This window comes from Nerophis ophidion, linkage group LG05, assembly GCF_033978795.1.
Source record: "Nerophis ophidion isolate RoL-2023_Sa linkage group LG05, RoL_Noph_v1.0, whole genome shotgun sequence".
Taxonomy (NCBI): domain Eukaryota; kingdom Metazoa; phylum Chordata; class Actinopteri; order Syngnathiformes; family Syngnathidae; genus Nerophis; species Nerophis ophidion.
Genome location: NC_084615.1, coordinates 30,593,476 through 30,611,214, shown reverse-complemented (window position 1 = coordinate 30,611,214; position 17,739 = coordinate 30,593,476). Strand labels below are relative to the sequence as shown.

The following is a 17,739-nucleotide window of genomic DNA, read 5'->3' as shown; positions in this document are numbered from 1 at the left end:
TTGTTGCGGGCACATTGTTTAATAATTGTGTGCACGTTGCAATCAAAGTCCATCCCATCATGTTGTGTCCTACTGTTGCAGTAAAAACACACCAGTCACTGAATGTGTACATAATGTTGTCTCCATGTACACTTCCTGTAGTCATCAATATGCTTGTAATATGATATTAGCCTATTAGTCGAAGATAGTTGTAGAAAATTATCTTTTAAGTACTAGGAACTAGAACAAATATGTTTCGAAATGAAAGATTCCTCTAAGGGCCAACATATTGAAACAATACACACTCAAATTAAGGCATTAGCTACCCGAAAAGGTGTCCCGGTTGTCTGTGAGCCTGCTTGCCTGCATGAGCAGAGAGACAGAGTTGAAACATGAGCCAAATCCTACTGTGCTGCTTTTTGGCACTTTACGCGCAACTTGGCTAAAGTCACTCAGCACCTTGTTAAAAATTTGCGGGTTTTATGATGCAATGCAGTGCAATGGAGGACAAAAATAAGTCAGTTCTGGAGGCGCACAGTCACTGGGTCAAAGTCAGACGATCCTCCATGCTGGCACTTAAACACACACACACACACACTGTGATATCCTGTTTCCAGGCCGGCTGATGGGCCAAGAACACAACAAGCAGCAAACACAGTGACATGACGACGGAATCTAAGTCAGACAAAATAATTTCAGATGTGCAAACACACCAGGATAATAAATGACAAAGCCAAAAAAAAGTAAAGCAGAGCACCGCCAGGAAGCATGGAAGATATGAACTACAATGAAAATAATTCTAAAGAACGAGAAAAAAAAGAAAGAATTAACAAATATACTGTCCCTACACTATACACACCTAAAGCCCATCTTAAACAAAAAAAAAATACATCGAAATATTACTATACAAGTTAATTCATCTAAGTTGTTGTTTTTTTAATGATCAAAAAATATAAATTTTGTGTCAGAATTTGCAAAAACCCACAACAAAAAGCTTGCATGCCAAAATTCAACAAATATAAAGTGGATCAAACAAAATAAAAATGAATAAATATAACATTAAAATGTGATTTCTTAACTGTCCATGCTTGCCATTGTGCTTTTCACTGTGCTGCAGCATTGTAAACTAATAATACACACAAAAAAACTGAAAGTAGTTTTTGGCCAAAAGTATTTTTGTTGGCAGTTGGGATAGATGTTTGGACCAATAAAAACAGATAAAAAAATAAAGACATAAGCAATTGCATTTGCTAGTGTTCCATTCAAATCCAACAGTGGCCTAAGACTTTAGCACGGAACTGTAAGTTTTCTTTTTTGGGATACACTATGAGGGTCTCAGCCACTCACCATGACGACAGAGGGGTGTGCAGGAAGCTGTTTGTCGCTTGCTCCGACACTAGGCAGCTCTTCGTCGCTCAGTTCGTCCACGGCGTCCAAGAGACTGTCCACCTCGCTGACGGTCAGCAGCATGGTGGCGTGTTTGGCCTTCACCGTCAGCATCTTGCACTTGGAGTGGAGCGATGCGATCTGCTCCTGGTAGCCACGGATCTTCTGGGCTAGCTCCTGTCAAAACATAGCCTCCACGTAAACACACATCGGAAGAGAACCCCCCCTACGGGACGGAGAGGGTGGTTCAGTCCACAATGGATGAGCAGTAGTTCCTGGTTAACAGAAAGGGTCTCGCTGAGTTGGCTCCACATTGAATGAGGCGTTTGTATGCGAGAAAAAAATGGAGCATTGTCTTCTCTGCTTAGCCTCTCTCTTGCTTGTGGCTTCACAGAGTTAGTGCAAAGAAAGAGAATAGCTCTGCCTCCCTCTCCCTATTCCTCTCGCTCTTTTTCTCCTCTGTATCGCTGAGCGAATCAGAGAATGGAGCAGGCGGTGACTCAGAGTCCCGATCAGGCCAACAGGAAGGATGTTTTCTTGAGAGAAAAGAGACTCTCGCAAAGATTTTTTTCAAAATTTCTTAGACACTCCCTCTCTTCCACATAGGCAAAAGTACAAGGAGAAAACAGGAAGTGATGTCACTAAGTATACCCCTCCTCTTCGCTTCCCTTTTGCCCCAATCATCTGGGCAGATTCCTTAACAAAAGAGAGCAGCAAGGCGAGAGGGAGTGTTCGGAAGAGTGACATAGATGGTGTCAGATTTCAGCTATGGTATGAGCCTCCTCCTCCTGTTCCTCCACTTTGAGTGCCGCAGATGGTCAATGCACATATAATCAGGTCATGTGACTAACTAGGCCAGCGGAGTAGTGGCTACGCGCTCAGCTTAAGAGGCCCGTGCAGACATCAACGCTCTGTAGTGATGGAATAAATGAGGCAGGAGCAGGCTGAAAATAGTATGAAATATAATAACATGCTTCCAGGGACTTCAGTCCCTTAGGTTCAGTTTGTTAAACACACACTGCACTCTGCCGTTTTACAGTTGGTAATAACATACTGCAGGTGAATGGAACCATGCACACTGTATCAGACATGATTCTGTACATCAGATAAAGTGTGGGCTGCTTATAAAGGCACAGAACAACTTTTTTAAAGTCACTGCCTGCAGAGCGTTAAGTGAGGAGAGCGCATGCATCCTCAATGCAATGTTGCAACTGTGATCTTATACTTATGCAGTGTATTTCCTGTCCCTACATTTTGATAGAGTAGTGCAGGAAATGTGTAATCCTTCAACCTCCTCTGCTCTTTGAGGTCTATCTGTCACCAACTGAAAATCAACAACATTAACAATGCTCAGTTTTGAGAGGCATTACTTTGACAATGTTACTGCATCCTAAGGAGAGCTGTTTCTAATAATTCCATGCATTTGTATGACATACAGTACACATCAACAAGAGCAAGGCCTCACCTCATGGTGCTGTATCTGAGCCTGAAGCTCCTGAATGTTGCTGGTGCACACGGGTCGGTCTTGAATGATGTGGTGGGCTTCTTCTATCAACCGCTGCAGGTTCTTCACCTCCACTTGATACTGCTCATACTGCACCACAGCCTCCTGGCAAACACATTGCATTGAATAGTGAGATAGTATTTTTGTTAAGTTGTTTATCCTTTACATCGTCTGCGAGGACACATCCTTAAGTGACTAATCTTTGCTACAATGAGCTTAAAAGCAAATCAGCCCAGAACCAGAGGATTTGAGGGTAATACCAGTCTGAAGGGGCTTGAAAACAAACCCAGCTATTCATGAAAAGGCCTGCTTGGACACGGAAACATAAATCAAGACATAACAACGATGTAAACCAAAGGTGTTGAAAGTGGAAAAAGTTTGGATGTCCCTGGTTTACAGTATAGACAATATTTTCCGTGGAATTTCCTGTGTAATTCGACAAATAGTTGAGACATCCTAACCGAACCATTACTACTGACTGATATTATGACCAATTAAGAGGTTAAAGAGACATTTTAGATTGTGTATTTAACTCCAAACGCAGCCATAAATGCAACGTGAAGACTGACTGCCCCTTACCTGCAAGATATTGCACTGCTGAATGGTTGTATGCTGCAGCTGTCTGGTTTCTTGCTGTAGGCTTTGTGCAGTGCGGCACACAGGAAGTCCTGCCACTACTTCTTCCGGAAGCCGGAGGGCGCTCTGACAGTGCTGCACAGCCGCCGCCTGCCGCTTGAAGCCATCAATCTCAGCCAACAAACGCTTAAGGGAATAATTGGAGAGAAGTGTGTATTAAACAAAACAAGTGTATTGGAACCGCTCTGTGCTGGCTTTACTTGTCGCTGTGTGAGCTGATCTCTCAGACTGAGCTTGTTGAGATCCGGGGAGGCCAGCATAACTTGGATCTGGTCCACAGCAGCGTGGAGACTCTTCACCTCGGCTTCTAGACGCAAAATGTCCTGAGAAAAATTATGGAGGTTAAGTTATCTGAAAAGCTAATAGGGCCAACATCTTTACACAGAAAAAGAAGAACTGCAGTGAATCGCTTTTTGTTTATAGAACATAACCTCTGGTCTAAAACAGATGCTACTCTGTTTCAGGATGGTCACATGAGTGGATGCCAACAAACTCCTTATCGGTGTGAACATTTAAGAGGGATCATAAAAAAGGACCATGTTGGACTAGGACCAGATTGACGCTGTTTGTAGAGTGATGGGTACATCAAACTAAAGATATAAATTGATGTGATTGAATGATGCATCCATCACGCATACTTAGGATACAAACCTGTGAGGAAAATGTTTATGTCTGCAGTGTCACTACAATGCAATTATGGCAGAAGGAAACTGTCGGTTGTATGAAAGATGAGTGCTGAGGGGTTCAACAGATTCTACTATATGATGATGGGTGTAGTACATGCTATGACCATAGGATGGCAATGTTGGCATTTAGCTCTTGAAGCACTGCATGTAATTTTTTCTGCTATTTTAAATAGAATCTACCCTAAAATAGTTTTAAAAGTATTCGTGGTACACGAATACATTTAATTGTTCTCTTCAGTTTACCTTGGCCGCATCCTGCAAACTCTGCAGCCGAGTCTTGGCTGAGAGGTGAAGCTCCTCAGTGCGCCTGCCGAGGTGTTTTACCTGCTGGCTCCACCCTTTAGTCATCAACACCTCCCCTAACTGCGTCTCCCTCTCTGCCATGGCTTCCAAGTCACCATGGAGACCCCGACACTCTCGCAGCAACGCCTGTCAACACAAGAGCATTAATTACGAGGAAAAAATACAAAAAAAGGGGGAGGAGTCTTTCGAGTTGTCAAAAGATACTAATTAAGGAGCAGCCAACATACTGATCAGTCTGACATTCAGCTGAAAATGAGAGTTAGGGACTCTAATTGGCTGCACGTTTGTGGGATTTTATGAGCGGTAGGAAATGGATGGATGTATGGTATAAACACAGGATACATGTAAAAACTCACCTGATATGCTCTGATTTGCTCTTGTAGCTGAGATATTTGGCTCCAGATGATGTTGCCCGTCATCAGAGTCTCCGCTTTTTCAATCCAACTCAAAATACATTCCTTCATATTGTGATATTCCTGCATCTGCTTCTCTAGCTGATTGGTTTAGAAATACAAAATTGAAAGGGTCTCCAACATTGATCATGGCCCTGAAGGAACTTTAAGTGCTTACCTTCTGCAGTTTGTTGCTTCTGTCCTGGACCTGTAGTGTGGCATGGCGCTGCACTTGGGCCATTTTGGCCACGGCATCGCCCAGCTGCTTGCACAGCAGAGGGTTGTGCTCATTGAACTCCTGTACGGCTGCCGCTAACTCAGCAAGAGTGTGAGCGCAGCAATCGCACTCTTCCCGAAGAGTCTGACGACGAAACATTTTGCAAAAAACACGTTAGAGAGGCTACAAGAAGTTTGGGTCACTTATGAGAGCAGTGAATCCACTGTGTGTCATTCCAACTTTCAAACACTAATTAACCTTAGCATCTGCCCAATGAATTGGTATTTGACCTGGGGTTAATTGTTTGCTGATTATTCAAATCAGTCAATTTGATTACCCTGGTCTCCTCTTTGGCCTCCTCCAGGTTAGCTCCCTTGTTTTCAAATCTCGACGAGATGTTTCTCAGCTTGGCCTCCATTTCCTGCAGTCTGGAACTGAAGTCCTCTTTCACGTCTCGGGTCTGCTGCACCTCACGTTCTCTAGCCTGGACCTGGACCACAGGGCACAAAGACGAGTGTCTTGAGTGAATTATCAAAGTTAAGGTAGACTGTTTTATTGGTTAACCTATTTTTACAATTGGATTGCTATTTAGAATGTTAAATGCTAACTAGCTAGGTGTGGCCAGTCTTTACCTGGTCCTCAGCAGCGCCCAGAGCAAGAGCCACCTCAGCCAGCTGCATGCTGAGCTCCGACGGCATCCCCGCCTGGCGGTCCTGGTATTTGGATTGCTGCAGCTCTGTCATGCGCTCCACGCTCTGGCGGCGGCTGATGACCTCTCCGTGTGCAATCTGGGGTAGAAACACTTTTGACGCTTGTGGATTTTTGCCTCTACAGTGTGCACGTTATGTCGTTAACAGTACCTCCAGCTCTTGCAACAAAGTCTCCAAGTCTGCTGTGGGACTACTCAAGAGCAAGCCCCGAGTGTCTTGAATCCAACCTTTGACCAAGCCCAGCTCCTTCTCAACATCCTCTCGCTCCCTCAACTCCTGGTGCACTTGAGCCCTGCTGGAACGGACCAATAACACTAAACTAGAATAAACAAAAAAGGGAAGAAATTAAGAGTTAATAGTGGAAATAATACTTTAGTTGTACCTGGGGAACTTAACTTTTTTGGAATTTTGCCTATCATTCACTTTCTTTATGTATGACAAGGAACACATATGCTTTCCTTTTTAAATGCATTTTAACTGGTAAATAAATACGAGCAAGTCCGCTTACAATGGAGTCAATGTGAGTATCTTTATTCTGCCCATAAACCTCTTTAAAAAAATCCAAACAATTCCATCAACGTCTTATATACACACTGTAAGTATATGTAATCTACTAACAGGCACATTCATAATAACATGTAATATTTACATATTTTGCCCATTTTAAGCATACAGCAGCACATTCATTTTATATATGCATCACGTGTGCTTTTTCCTCCTACTACAACATTGACTACAACTTGTGCAGACAATATGAGAGACAACAAACATAATAAAACATCACTTACTGTACAGTGTCTACTCTCACTGGGTTGTTGACTGTTAGGATGTTGATATATTCCAATTGAGATGATGAATGACTCATAATCTTTGCTAAGGGTTTAATAAAAAGGTGGGAGCAAACCAACATTTTTAGCGTGGCTTTCTCGACATCTACAGGTCTAAATTGGCTGTCAAGGTTGAACAACTTCTCAGTTTATTTCCACATTATATTACTATCAAGATGAGAGGTATGATTTATAATCTAGAATAACTTTCACCAGCTCAGAAGCAAGAAAGCAGCTCACCACCTGATGATATCAATACAGCAGCATAAGAAAGTTGCCACTCTATGATCAATGTAGGTCCTAAACATTAGTGCTTAAAATAACAATATTTCTAATACATGATTAATAGTCAGGTCCAAAAATGTAAATGGAGTATTGTTGGAACTTTTGGGATTTTTTTTAGTTGGTTTTATGGTCGGTGATGTCATGGCTCCCATTGACACAATTGTAAGTGTTTATTTACGCCTTTGAATACATTTTTAAAAATACATACGTGTTCTTGTCTCTCATAAGTATTGTGAATTATAGGCAAAATTCCTAGAAAAGTGTAGTTTCCCTTTAAGTTATACAAATAGGCAAAGCATCACCCACCTGTCATACTGGCCCTGCATGTTTTTGATGTCTTGAAGGCACTGTGTTTCCTGATGGTCATTCTCTCTTTTTTCTTCCTCCTCTCCTCTGAGGCTACGGATGTGTTGCCCCAGCAGAGCCAGGATGGACTGCTCCCTCTCCACCTCCACACTAAAGGAGTCGTGGTAATCCAGGAGGCTCTGGAGTGCCGCCCTGGTGGCGGTCTTTTCGACCGTGCTGTCTGGAATGCGGCTGTGGAGGTCTGCAGACACCGAGCGCACCTTTTCCATCTGAGGAACAAAAATTTGGATATTTTTTAATTGATATGTATGTAAATAAGCTACTGTTGTTTGCATGAATTTTACTTATGTATGAGCCGATTGGCCACAGATCAGTAACAGACCATTTTCTTGAAAAACTATATATATATATGCAAATTAAAGGTAAACTGCACTTTTTTTGGAATTTTGCCAGTCCTTCACAATAACTAAAAGATAAACACATGTTTTTAAAAAAAAATTTATGCTTTCTAACTCATCAATAAACATAAATGAAAGTCAAATTAACTATTGAGTCAATGGGAGTTGCTCTCTTCCGCCTATAAAGCGCTCTAACAACATCCAAACATCTCTATCGTTGTTTTACCTACATGCTGTAAATATATGTGTAATATAGTAACATGCACATTCATAATAACATGCACTATTTAAGTATTTTGCTCATTTTAAGCATACAGTGGTCCATTAATTTCATAGACGTATAACAACATTCACTTTTCCTTCAACAACAACTACTACTTATTATGACAAACTTCATTAGAGGCAACAAACATAATGAAATAATAATTTACAGTACAATGTCTGCTCTCACTAGGATGCCGACTGACTGGATGGTCATATGATACAAACCCCGTTTCCATATGAGTTGGGAAATTGTGGTAGATGTAAATATAAACGGAATACAATGATTTGCAAATCCTTTTCAACCCATATTCAATTGAATGCACTACAAAGACAAGCTACTTGATGTTCAAACTCATAAACTTTTTTTTTTTTTGCAAATAATAATTAACTTTGAATTTCATGGCTGCAACACGTGCCAAAGTAGTTGGGAAAGAGCATGTTCACCACTGTGTAACATCACCTTTTCTTTTAACAACACTCAATAAACAATTGGGAACTGAGGAAACTAATTGTTGAAGCTTTGAAAGTGGAATTTTTTCCCATTCTTGTTTTTGTAGAGCTTCAGTCGTCCAACAGTCCGGGGTCTCCGCTGTCGTATTTTATGCTTCATAATACGCCACACATTTTCGATGGGCGACAGGTCTGGACTGCAGGCGAGCCAGGAAAGTACCCGCACTCTTTTTTTTTACGAAGCCACGCTGTTGTAACACATGCTGAATGTGGCTTGGCATTGTCTTGCTGAAATAAGCAGGGGCGTCCATGAAAAAGACGGCGCTAAGTTGGCAGCATATGTTGTTCCAAAACCTATATGTACCTTTTAGCATTAATGATGCCTTCACAAATGTGTAAGTTACCCGTGCCTTGGGCACTAATGCACCACCATACCAAAAACAGATGCTGGCTTTTGAACTCTACGTCGATAACAGTCTGGATGGTTTGCTTCCCCTTTGGGCCGAATGACACGATGTCATATATTTCCAAAAACAATTTGAAATGTGGACTCGTCAGACCACAGAACACTTTTCCACTTTGCATCGGTCCATCTTAGATGATCTCGGGCCCAGAGAAGCCGGAAGCGTTTCTGGATGTTGTTGATAAATGGCTTTCGCTTTGCATAGTAGAGCTTAAACTTGCACTTACAGATGTAGCGACAAACTGTATTTAGTGACAGTGGTTTTCTGAAGTGTTCCTGGGCCCATGTGGTGATATCCTTTGGAAATTGATGTCGGTTTTTGATACACTGCCGTCTGAGAGATCGAAGGTCACGGTCATTCAATGTTGGTTTCCGGCCATGCCGCTTACGTGGAGTGATTTCTCCAGATTCTCTGAACCTTTTGATGATATTATGGACCGTAGATGTTGAAATCTGAACATTTCTTGCAATTGCACTTTGAGAAACGTCGTTCCTAAACTGTTTGACTATTTGCTCACGCAGTTGTGGACAAAGAGGTGTACCTCGCCCCATCCTTTCTTGTGAAAGACTGAGCATTTTTCGGGAAGCTGTTTTTATACCCAATCATGGCACCCACCTGTTCCCCATTAGCCTGCACACCTGTGGGATGTTCCAAATAATTGTTTGATGAGCATTCCTCAACTTTATCAGTATTTATTGCCACTGTGCCCAACTTCTGTGTCACGTGTTGCTGGCATCAAATTCTAAAGTTAATGATCATTTGCACAAAAAAAAAAGTTTATATGTTTGTCTTTGTAGCTAATGATCATTTGCAAAAAAAAAAATATTTATCTGTTTGTCTTTGTAGCTAATGATCATTTGCAAAAAAAAAATGTTTATCTGTTTGTCTTTGCAGCATATTCAACTGAATATGGGTTGAAAATGATTTGCAAATCATTGTATTCCGTTTATATTTACATCTAACACAATTTCCCAACTCATATGTAAACGGGGTTTGTACCATTTAAACGAAAAATGATAATCCACACAAAGGGTTAAAAAAGAAGCCGGTGTTCTGTGCCACACACAAGCGTCTTTTCGTTTTTGTTTTTTTCCACATTTCTAGGCATAAGTTGAATGTCACAGATGACCAACTTCTTAGGTTATTAGCACAACCCTTTATCCAGATGAGAGGTATCATTAATTAAAATGTAGAAATAACTTTCACCAACTCAGAAGCGAGTGAGATACAGCAGCTCAGCATGCACAAGTAGTAGGCTCCCTGTAAAACAGTGCAGCTAAAAATAGTTTGTCTGCATAAACGCTTATAATATCAATGTTTCTAACACTTGGTTGGTCACATATGTAACGGGAGTATTGTTGGCGGTTTTGGGATGCATTTTTCGAGTGATTAAATGCAGAATGGATTACTTCCATTAACTACATTGCTAGCCACCCAAAAATAGTCTATTATTACAAGTTAGAATGAAAAACAACAACAAATGTGTTCTTGTCTTACACAGGGATTGTGAATAGGCAAAATCCAAATCAAGTGCAGTTCCTCTTTAAGGCTTTTCAATGCCGAACAAAAAAAGCCAATCCCTCCTGACTAATAACATTGTATTATTTTTTTAGTTCCCTGACTGACAAGCTAACACCTAATTGTGTTTTCATATGCAGAAAGGAGCCGCTCTAATTTAATAATAATTACTTCGCTTACAGCTAATGAACTGCATTTCTTCAATATCTTTGACATCATTGTCAAGTATTAAGACAAGGTTCGACATTTTATACACAGAGAACAAGCAGGTGCACGCATGCTACTGGCTAATCAAGCCACTAAAAAAGCGACAAACAGAAGAAATAAGTCCTTAAAGTTTAAGAAGTGTAGATGGAACCAGCAGAAAAATGTACAGTTAATACATTTAATCCTTAAAGTTTAAGAAGTGTAGATGGAACCAGCAGAAAAATGTACAGTTAATACATTTAATCGGTACAGATATTGGTATTGGCTGATCTCACTCATAGATGATTGGTATTTGAACAGGCAGCATATATCCCTGATTGGCACATCCCTAATTTAACTATTAACAGAACGTGTGTATGTCATTGGAAAAAGAAAAATGAGGTCAAACTGCAGGGAACGACACTATTATTGTCATCATCATCCCTAAAACAAAGATCCCAAAGAAAAGCAGTATACACGGGAATACAACCCCTTTTAACCATTTAAAACCCCTTGTGGGAATTCTTCAAAGCTGACTTGCTCACACTCAAAATAGCGTGGGAAAAAGGCTGCATGACAACATTTTGGCTGAGAGAAACAACTGCCCTGAAGCCTGGAGTAAGATAAAATAACTCATACTAGTTTTGAGTTAGACCGATATCTGCCGAAAAATTTACAGTTTAGCAAAGTTTATCTGCTGCAAAAGTACAGTTGAAAATTTGAATACACAATGGAAAAATGAATACACTATTTGGGCCAAACTCCTGGGAAGGGACAGTAGCTTCATATAAATAAAGAAAACTGGAAAACAAGGGACACCCAACTCCATTGCATCCTAAAATTGTGTCCTAATACTTTTGTGCAGATAGATTGTATATTCTCCTTACCTTTTCTGTCAAGTTCCTCCACTCCCTGGCTGTGTCCTCCAGTGCCCTCTCCTGGACTCTCACCACACTGCGAATCCTGGTCCACCTTTGCCATAGTGATGAGAGAGCATGGTGGACGACGGCTGCTGCACCAGATTTGATGACAAGCCGCTCTAACTCGACTACCTTGTCTTCCTTCATAGCAGTGATAGCAAACTCCTGAAGGTCAGCGTAAGTCGCTAGCGACTAAAAAAGTGACAACAGACGGGAATACGGAGTGGTTCGTTTTAAAGCTGTAATAAATAACACTTCATTTTCTCCCACCTTGTATTTCTCACACTTGTCTTTTGCCTGCTCGAGACTCTCTGCTTTAGCGGTTGAAAATGCAGCCATCTTGCTCTCTACATCGTTCATTTGTTCAACCAGCCGGTCTCTGTCACGTTGGATGGAGGCCCATAGAGACACACACCTAAGAAAAATATTTGTGCAATACACACACCACTTTGTTTAATGGTATTAAACATACATTGAGTTGTACTAATTGTTGCCCACAACCCAATGAGATGTATCAACCATTCCTCATGAGAATAAATCAACACCTTTCGTGGACGTCTTTGCAGGCCTCCGTAAGGTGTTTGATTTCTGTGCTCCTCATCCGCATGGCTTCAGCTTCTCCTCTTAGCTGGTTGATCGCAACTTCTGTCAACAAGGGCTCTAGGGTCTTTCTTATCTCTTCTGAAACAGCTGTATAATTATTTTCCTGCACTGAAATTTCTTGAAGGTTGAGAATCCAATCTGTGTGATGCTCCAGATCCACCCCAGCGCTGGCACTTTGAAGGCAATCGGCGGCACAATCTAGGTGTGTTTGCATGGACTGTAGGGTAGAGTGGTGCCGCTGGATCATGGCAAGAGCAGGACCCAGAGTCAGCTAAAAATACGGAAAGTGAAAAAATGCACTCAATTAATGAGTGGTATATAGTAAACGCTCAAATTAACATCTCTATTTATTCAACCGCCAAGTCTTAGGGTGCTTTGTCAACAAAGTAAATAACCGTCCGGGTCAGAGAACATTGACATTAGCAGCTGTGATTTTGTTGGTAATCTGCTCGTGTAGTCTGAAAATGTGTAACTCTGAAAAGTCCACTGCAGATTATATTGGTTTTTAGAATGATATACAGTATAAGTATAATAAGTCTGAATTACAGTATTTATTGTACCAGCACACATACCTCCTTTTGGTTAATATCCTTTAGAACTTCAGCTCCCAGCCTCCTTAGCTCCTCTGCTTTCACATCCACATAAGATGGAATACTTTCCTTTCTACTGCAATATCTTTGCACTTCCTGGCTAAACAATTTATCCACCATCCTCAATCTGCTCTTCACTTCTTCTTTCATGATTCCCAGTTTGCACATTTTCTCCTGCACACTCTCAACTTTGGCTTCTATTAAGCTTACAGGCTCCCTCACTGCGGCTTTAAAGTCCTTCAGCCATTTGGCCATTTTCTCCATCCCCGTCGTGAATTCTTGTGGGACATCCTTTTCACATTCTCCAATGCAGCCTTTAATGTCTAAACATAAGGACTGCAGTGAGTCAAGCTGGGATTTAATTTCCTGAAAGGCAACGGGGTCGAACCTCAAGCAGAGGCTTGCGATCTGCTGGCTACATTCTTTGGCCTCTAAAGATACACGATCCAGACGTTCAAGTAATGCAAAAAGTGCTGCAATTTTATTCATGGCATCAAGTTCTTTGTCTGACTTGAGTGTAACCAGATTGTCTTTGGCAAACTTCAGTTCCTTGTCAAATGTTTTAAGTAGTCTGTTGTGCTCATTGATTATCTTCAAGGCATGATCAAAATATTTTTGTTTTTGATAATTTCTTCTTTTAAGAGTGTTGTGAAGGCGCACTACCTGACGTGTTTCCTCAGCTTTGTTTGTGTAGCCCGTACTGAGAAACCCCTCATTTTTTCCATGAAGTTGTCTTACCGCAGGGCTGATGTTGGATAAAGCTTCATCTATTCTCTGATAGTCACTCCTTAAACAACGCAGCTCCTCATCACAACTATTGATAGTCTTCTTCTCCAGATTGTCAAACTGCTCCTGAAGGTTCTCCAATGCGCTTCGAGTCGTATCAAAAAAAGTGCTAAAATCTTTCCTCTCTATGATTATTTGTTGAATCCTGTCTTTTTTTTCTTTGGCAAGCGCCAGGATGCTATTGTACTGTTGGGGGAGAGCATTGAGTCGCTCGTCTAAGTAGCAGTGGTCGATCTCGTTCAGAGTGGGAAGGATCTCCTGGCCTATCCTTTGTACGATCAATAGGAGGTTCTCGTTCTCCGAAGCTTGTTCCAAAACTTTTTGAAAGGTGCATAGATGTTCTTGCAGTACCGAGCTATCCTCAATGTGGTTGAGATTGATTTCCCGGAAGGTGATGGTCTCCGCGTGTCTCAGCCAGTGACAGGTCTTGTTAAGGTCCACCTGGAAGTACTTCCTGGATGTCAAAGCTTTGTCCAAGATTGTGACACGCTGGCTGGTTGTCTGGAAAACTGCTTCGAAAACCGCCTGCAGCTCCTTAAGTTTTGCCAAGGTTTCTTCTCTTTCTTTGTCTGTGGCATCCTTCTCAAGCTCCCGGCCTTGAAACCAGAGAGATACCAACTCCTTCCGGTAGGCCCGAAGGCTGTTTTGGATGCTGCGACACGCGGACACCTGTTTAGCGAGATCCTCTGGAAGAAGCGCAATGTGGTCATCTATCAGAGCCTTCCTCTCTTGTTGTTGTACCCATGACAGTGCTCTGCCCAGACCCTGAAGGAACTGAGTCCTCTCTGTGAAGGCCTGGGGAAAATAGCAAATTGTATCAATACTTATTCTTGGTAATCAATGATCAAACATGCTTTAACGGCATGCAATAATCAGAGTCATTCCTCAATGGATTCCTATTGTTAAATGTGAGCTTTTTTTCCCTGACTTTTTTAATATATTTTTGTAAAAGCTCTGTGGAATTCTACAGGAATTTCCACCTGTTTACCTTGTTGAGGTACTTTCTCCTCTGGGCTACTCGTGCCTCTAGAGCTTCCACTTCAGTCTGGGCGTGTTCAACAAGCTCCTGCAGGCTTCTCCTTTCTCTCAGCCCCAGCCTGGAGGCGACACATTGCGCTTCGCTCACCGCTCGGCCCAGCAGCTGTTGACGGGCCTCCAGCTCCACGCACACGCTCAGGTGGTCAAACAGAAAACTCTGGGCCAGGTCAGGCGGTGGGCTGGTTTTCAGCCTGGAGGTGAGTGCGGGTCGCTTCTCCTCCACCCACTGTCGGGCATCCCTCAGCTGGGTCTCCACCCGTGCCAGTTCCTCAAGCGTCTGTGTGGAGTCCTGAATCTTCTGGTGGATAAGAGTCTCAAGCTGAGCCCAGCGTTTCTCCAGGTGACCCACCTTGTAAAGGGGGAAACAATTACAGTATATATTTTGAAAAAACTGCAATTTTTAAACATCTCTTGGTTTCTCACCTGTTGTTTGACTAGTTCCTTGTCCAACAGGCTTATTTGTGGCAAAATAGTTTGTTTCTGGTCTCGCAGATCTTCTAGAGTTGCTTTACGCTTCACAAGGTCACTGGATAACTTTTTAAGGGCTTCTAGATGTTCCCTTGTACTTTCAGTGTCGGCCCTGTGAACACAGACATCGCTCAGGGAATATCTCATCTTAATTTCAAGGTAATAGTTAAAAAAAGTGATGATTAGTACCTGGCCAGGTAGTCCCATTCCCTGGATACTTGATGGAAAACCTCCTCAACAGCAACCACGCTCTCCTGATACTCGCCACTTCGCTGCATGTCGTCCCCTCGCTCCGCCTCGAGCTTCTCTGCACGCTGGCCCATTTCTATCCAACTCCTCCTCATTTTCTTCATGTCTTCCAGGATGGGACAGTCCTGTCCGTCTGTCATTTTAATGATGGCCTCATTCAGACGGCTTAACTCAGACTGCCTTTCCCTCACGTGTTGGAGGAACTCCTTAAGTGACAAGAAAAAAATACAGCTTTTTCCATGAACTTTGGGTTTTAATAAAAAATGACATCATTAATCATGTACCAATAATAAATCATGTATCGATAACAAATGCACACCTGTGCTTTATCCAGCTGGTTCTGTGCAATTTTGGGCTCAAGCTCTGCTGGACATCTTATCAGGTTTTCCAGTTGCTGCTCCGTCTCTCTCAGCCGTATCTCCAGATGTGTCTTCTGCTCCTCGACATCTCTCCAGGCGTCTGCAACCTCCTCGCAAAGCATCATGCGCTCCTCATTCTAGAAAAAAAACAAAAAACAATTAACTTCTGCAACACTGTAACAAATATGACTTCATAAGATCGAATGTGTTCTTGTAGCCAACTGACCTGGAGTTTGACCTGCTGGATAGCTGCAGCCACCTCCTGCACTCTGAGGAGTGAGAGGTCACAGGAAGAGCACACTAGCTGGAAATAAGTGCTGGCCTGTTCCTGGAGGGCCCGCTCTTGCTTAACCTGACAAAATAAGTCAACAGTTTGCACAACTGAAATGCAATTCGGTTTGGAGTCAATATCATCTCAAGAAACAGAAAAAAACAATTCCCACAAAGATGGAGGCAGATAATTGTCCAAAATGTATTGGGAAGATGAAGATTCAGGGTGAAATAACTGATTTATGTATGTCTGACCTGCTGTAGTGCCTTCTCTAGGTTGAGAGGGGTCTGTGCAGGAGGCTCTGGTTGCTGGGAGACAGACCTCAGCCAAGTCTTGCACTGTTGCAGAGTGTCTTGGAGACTCAAGTGTCTTTGGAGCTCATGGTCTAGGCTCTGATATACCTAAAAGCAAATTTTAAAAGATATTACAATTGTGTATTTAATTATTTTTTATTAGGGTTGTCCCAATACCAATAGTTTGGTAGCGGTACCAGTACCAAAATGCATAACAATACTTTTTGAAACTTTAAAAAATAAAGGGGATCACAAAAAAATGACAACGATTTGGGAGCCTAACAGCAGGAAAGGTGTAACAACTACATTATTACCTGTCACTGTTTATAACTCCTTGCATAAATGTGAATGCTTATTATTCAAATGTGTACATAAGTTTGAAGCAAAGGTGGTAATACTAATCGCAACCTTTGGTGAGGCATGTTTTAAAGCAGCACTTGCAGCACGCACCTTCCCTGTTTAAAGCGTCACCTTTATTGATAGTTTCGAAGCCCAAATACCACCATATTGTGCTTCACCCACTCTCTTTATTAACCAGTAGAAGTGCAGTGTTTTGCCTTTCTTCTTCTCCACACTGTTTTTGCTTGTATTCGCTTTGTGTGTGCGTTCAACATCATGCGCCTCGGCTTTGCACGCACTGTAGCATGCGGATGACAAAAAAGTACAGCTATTTCTTAAAAGGCAGTATAGTCCATCATTCCATCCATCTTCTTCCGCTTATCCGAGGTTGGGTCGCGGGGGCAACAGCCTAAGCAGGGAAACCCAGACATCCCTCTCCCCAGCCACTTCGTCTAGCTCTTCCAGGCAGTATAGTATCATTTTTAATTCATTAGTACTGTGGTGCTTTATTAGAACCGGTATAACGTACAACCTTAGTTTCTATTTAAGTTTAAAACGAGAAATACGTCCTGCAACAGAAATGTATGCCTTTTTAAAACATTTAATATGAGTGCATGGATTTGTATTCAGTAAGTAAACAGGACATTGTGCAGCAACATTTTTGACAGGTGTTGAATGCGGAGGAGTCTGTACCCTAAGCAATCTCTGATTGACAATCTTAATATGGAAGCTCTATAGACAGAAGAAGGAGAGGCATGTACAGTATTTTGGCACACAGCCACGAGTTTTTGGCAAAGCCCTATTGGATGGCACGGTGCAAAGTGGCAGGAAGGATATTAGAGCTTACATTGGGATGCAGTTGGCAGCCACTGCTGCAACTAAAGAGGACGCCAGCAGTGTGGCGGAAAAGTGCGGCTGGATCACACAATGCCAGATTGGCTGGTGTGGAAAAAAATAGTAGAGTCTCAGGAGGTGAACAACGATGACATGAGTGGAAGATGCCAGAATGACAGAGTGGGGCTGGATTAGAGGGCTTCCCGAATAGTGGCGCAAGCATGAAACCCTGGAGTTGACAAGGGGATAAACTGGAGATTAATATGGCGAGATTTAGTTAGCGACTTTGGCAAGAAGAGCAGCTGCTGTAGGGTTCCACCTGGCAGCCACCGCCATGTCCTTTACGTTGGCGGTGAAGGACTGTTGTCAAGAGATGGTTTAGGTGTCACATTGGGTTAGGATTATAAGGTCGCCTTGGCGGCTGAAACATTAATGACATTGATATGTTGACAGGGTGTGACTGTACATGTGTGGCCTT

General features: G+C 42.2%; 1 protein-coding gene across 5 annotated transcripts in view; it reads right to left on the bottom strand.

Annotated features, from left to right (window-relative positions):
* Window positions 1-17,739, bottom strand: part of LOC133552925 (nesprin-1-like) — a 109,274-nt gene that overhangs the window by 42,208 nt on the left and 49,327 nt on the right. For all 5 annotated transcript variants that reach the window (XM_061900527.1, XM_061900528.1, XM_061900529.1 and 2 more), the window contains 21 exons: window positions 16,050-16,196; window positions 15,751-15,876; window positions 15,485-15,661; window positions 15,106-15,371; window positions 14,872-15,028; window positions 14,399-14,797; window positions 12,607-14,205; window positions 11,977-12,305; window positions 11,702-11,846; window positions 11,399-11,623; window positions 7,232-7,500; window positions 5,964-6,132; window positions 5,736-5,891; window positions 5,441-5,593; window positions 5,065-5,247; window positions 4,851-4,988; window positions 4,435-4,620; window positions 3,706-3,828; window positions 3,449-3,631; window positions 2,831-2,974; window positions 1,327-1,542 (listed from right to left, as the gene is read on the bottom strand). In XM_061900527.1, the coding sequence (XP_061756511.1) occupies window positions 1,327-1,542; window positions 2,831-2,974; window positions 3,449-3,631; window positions 3,706-3,828; window positions 4,435-4,620; window positions 4,851-4,988; window positions 5,065-5,247; window positions 5,441-5,593; window positions 5,736-5,891; window positions 5,964-6,132; window positions 7,232-7,500; window positions 11,399-11,623; window positions 11,702-11,846; window positions 11,977-12,305; window positions 12,607-14,205; window positions 14,399-14,797; window positions 14,872-15,028; window positions 15,106-15,371; window positions 15,485-15,661; window positions 15,751-15,876; window positions 16,050-16,196 (5,490 nt within the window). The remainder of the gene's footprint in view (window positions 1-1,326; window positions 1,543-2,830; window positions 2,975-3,448; window positions 3,632-3,705; window positions 3,829-4,434; window positions 4,621-4,850; window positions 4,989-5,064; window positions 5,248-5,440; window positions 5,594-5,735; window positions 5,892-5,963; window positions 6,133-7,231; window positions 7,501-11,398; window positions 11,624-11,701; window positions 11,847-11,976; window positions 12,306-12,606; window positions 14,206-14,398; window positions 14,798-14,871; window positions 15,029-15,105; window positions 15,372-15,484; window positions 15,662-15,750; window positions 15,877-16,049; window positions 16,197-17,739) is intronic.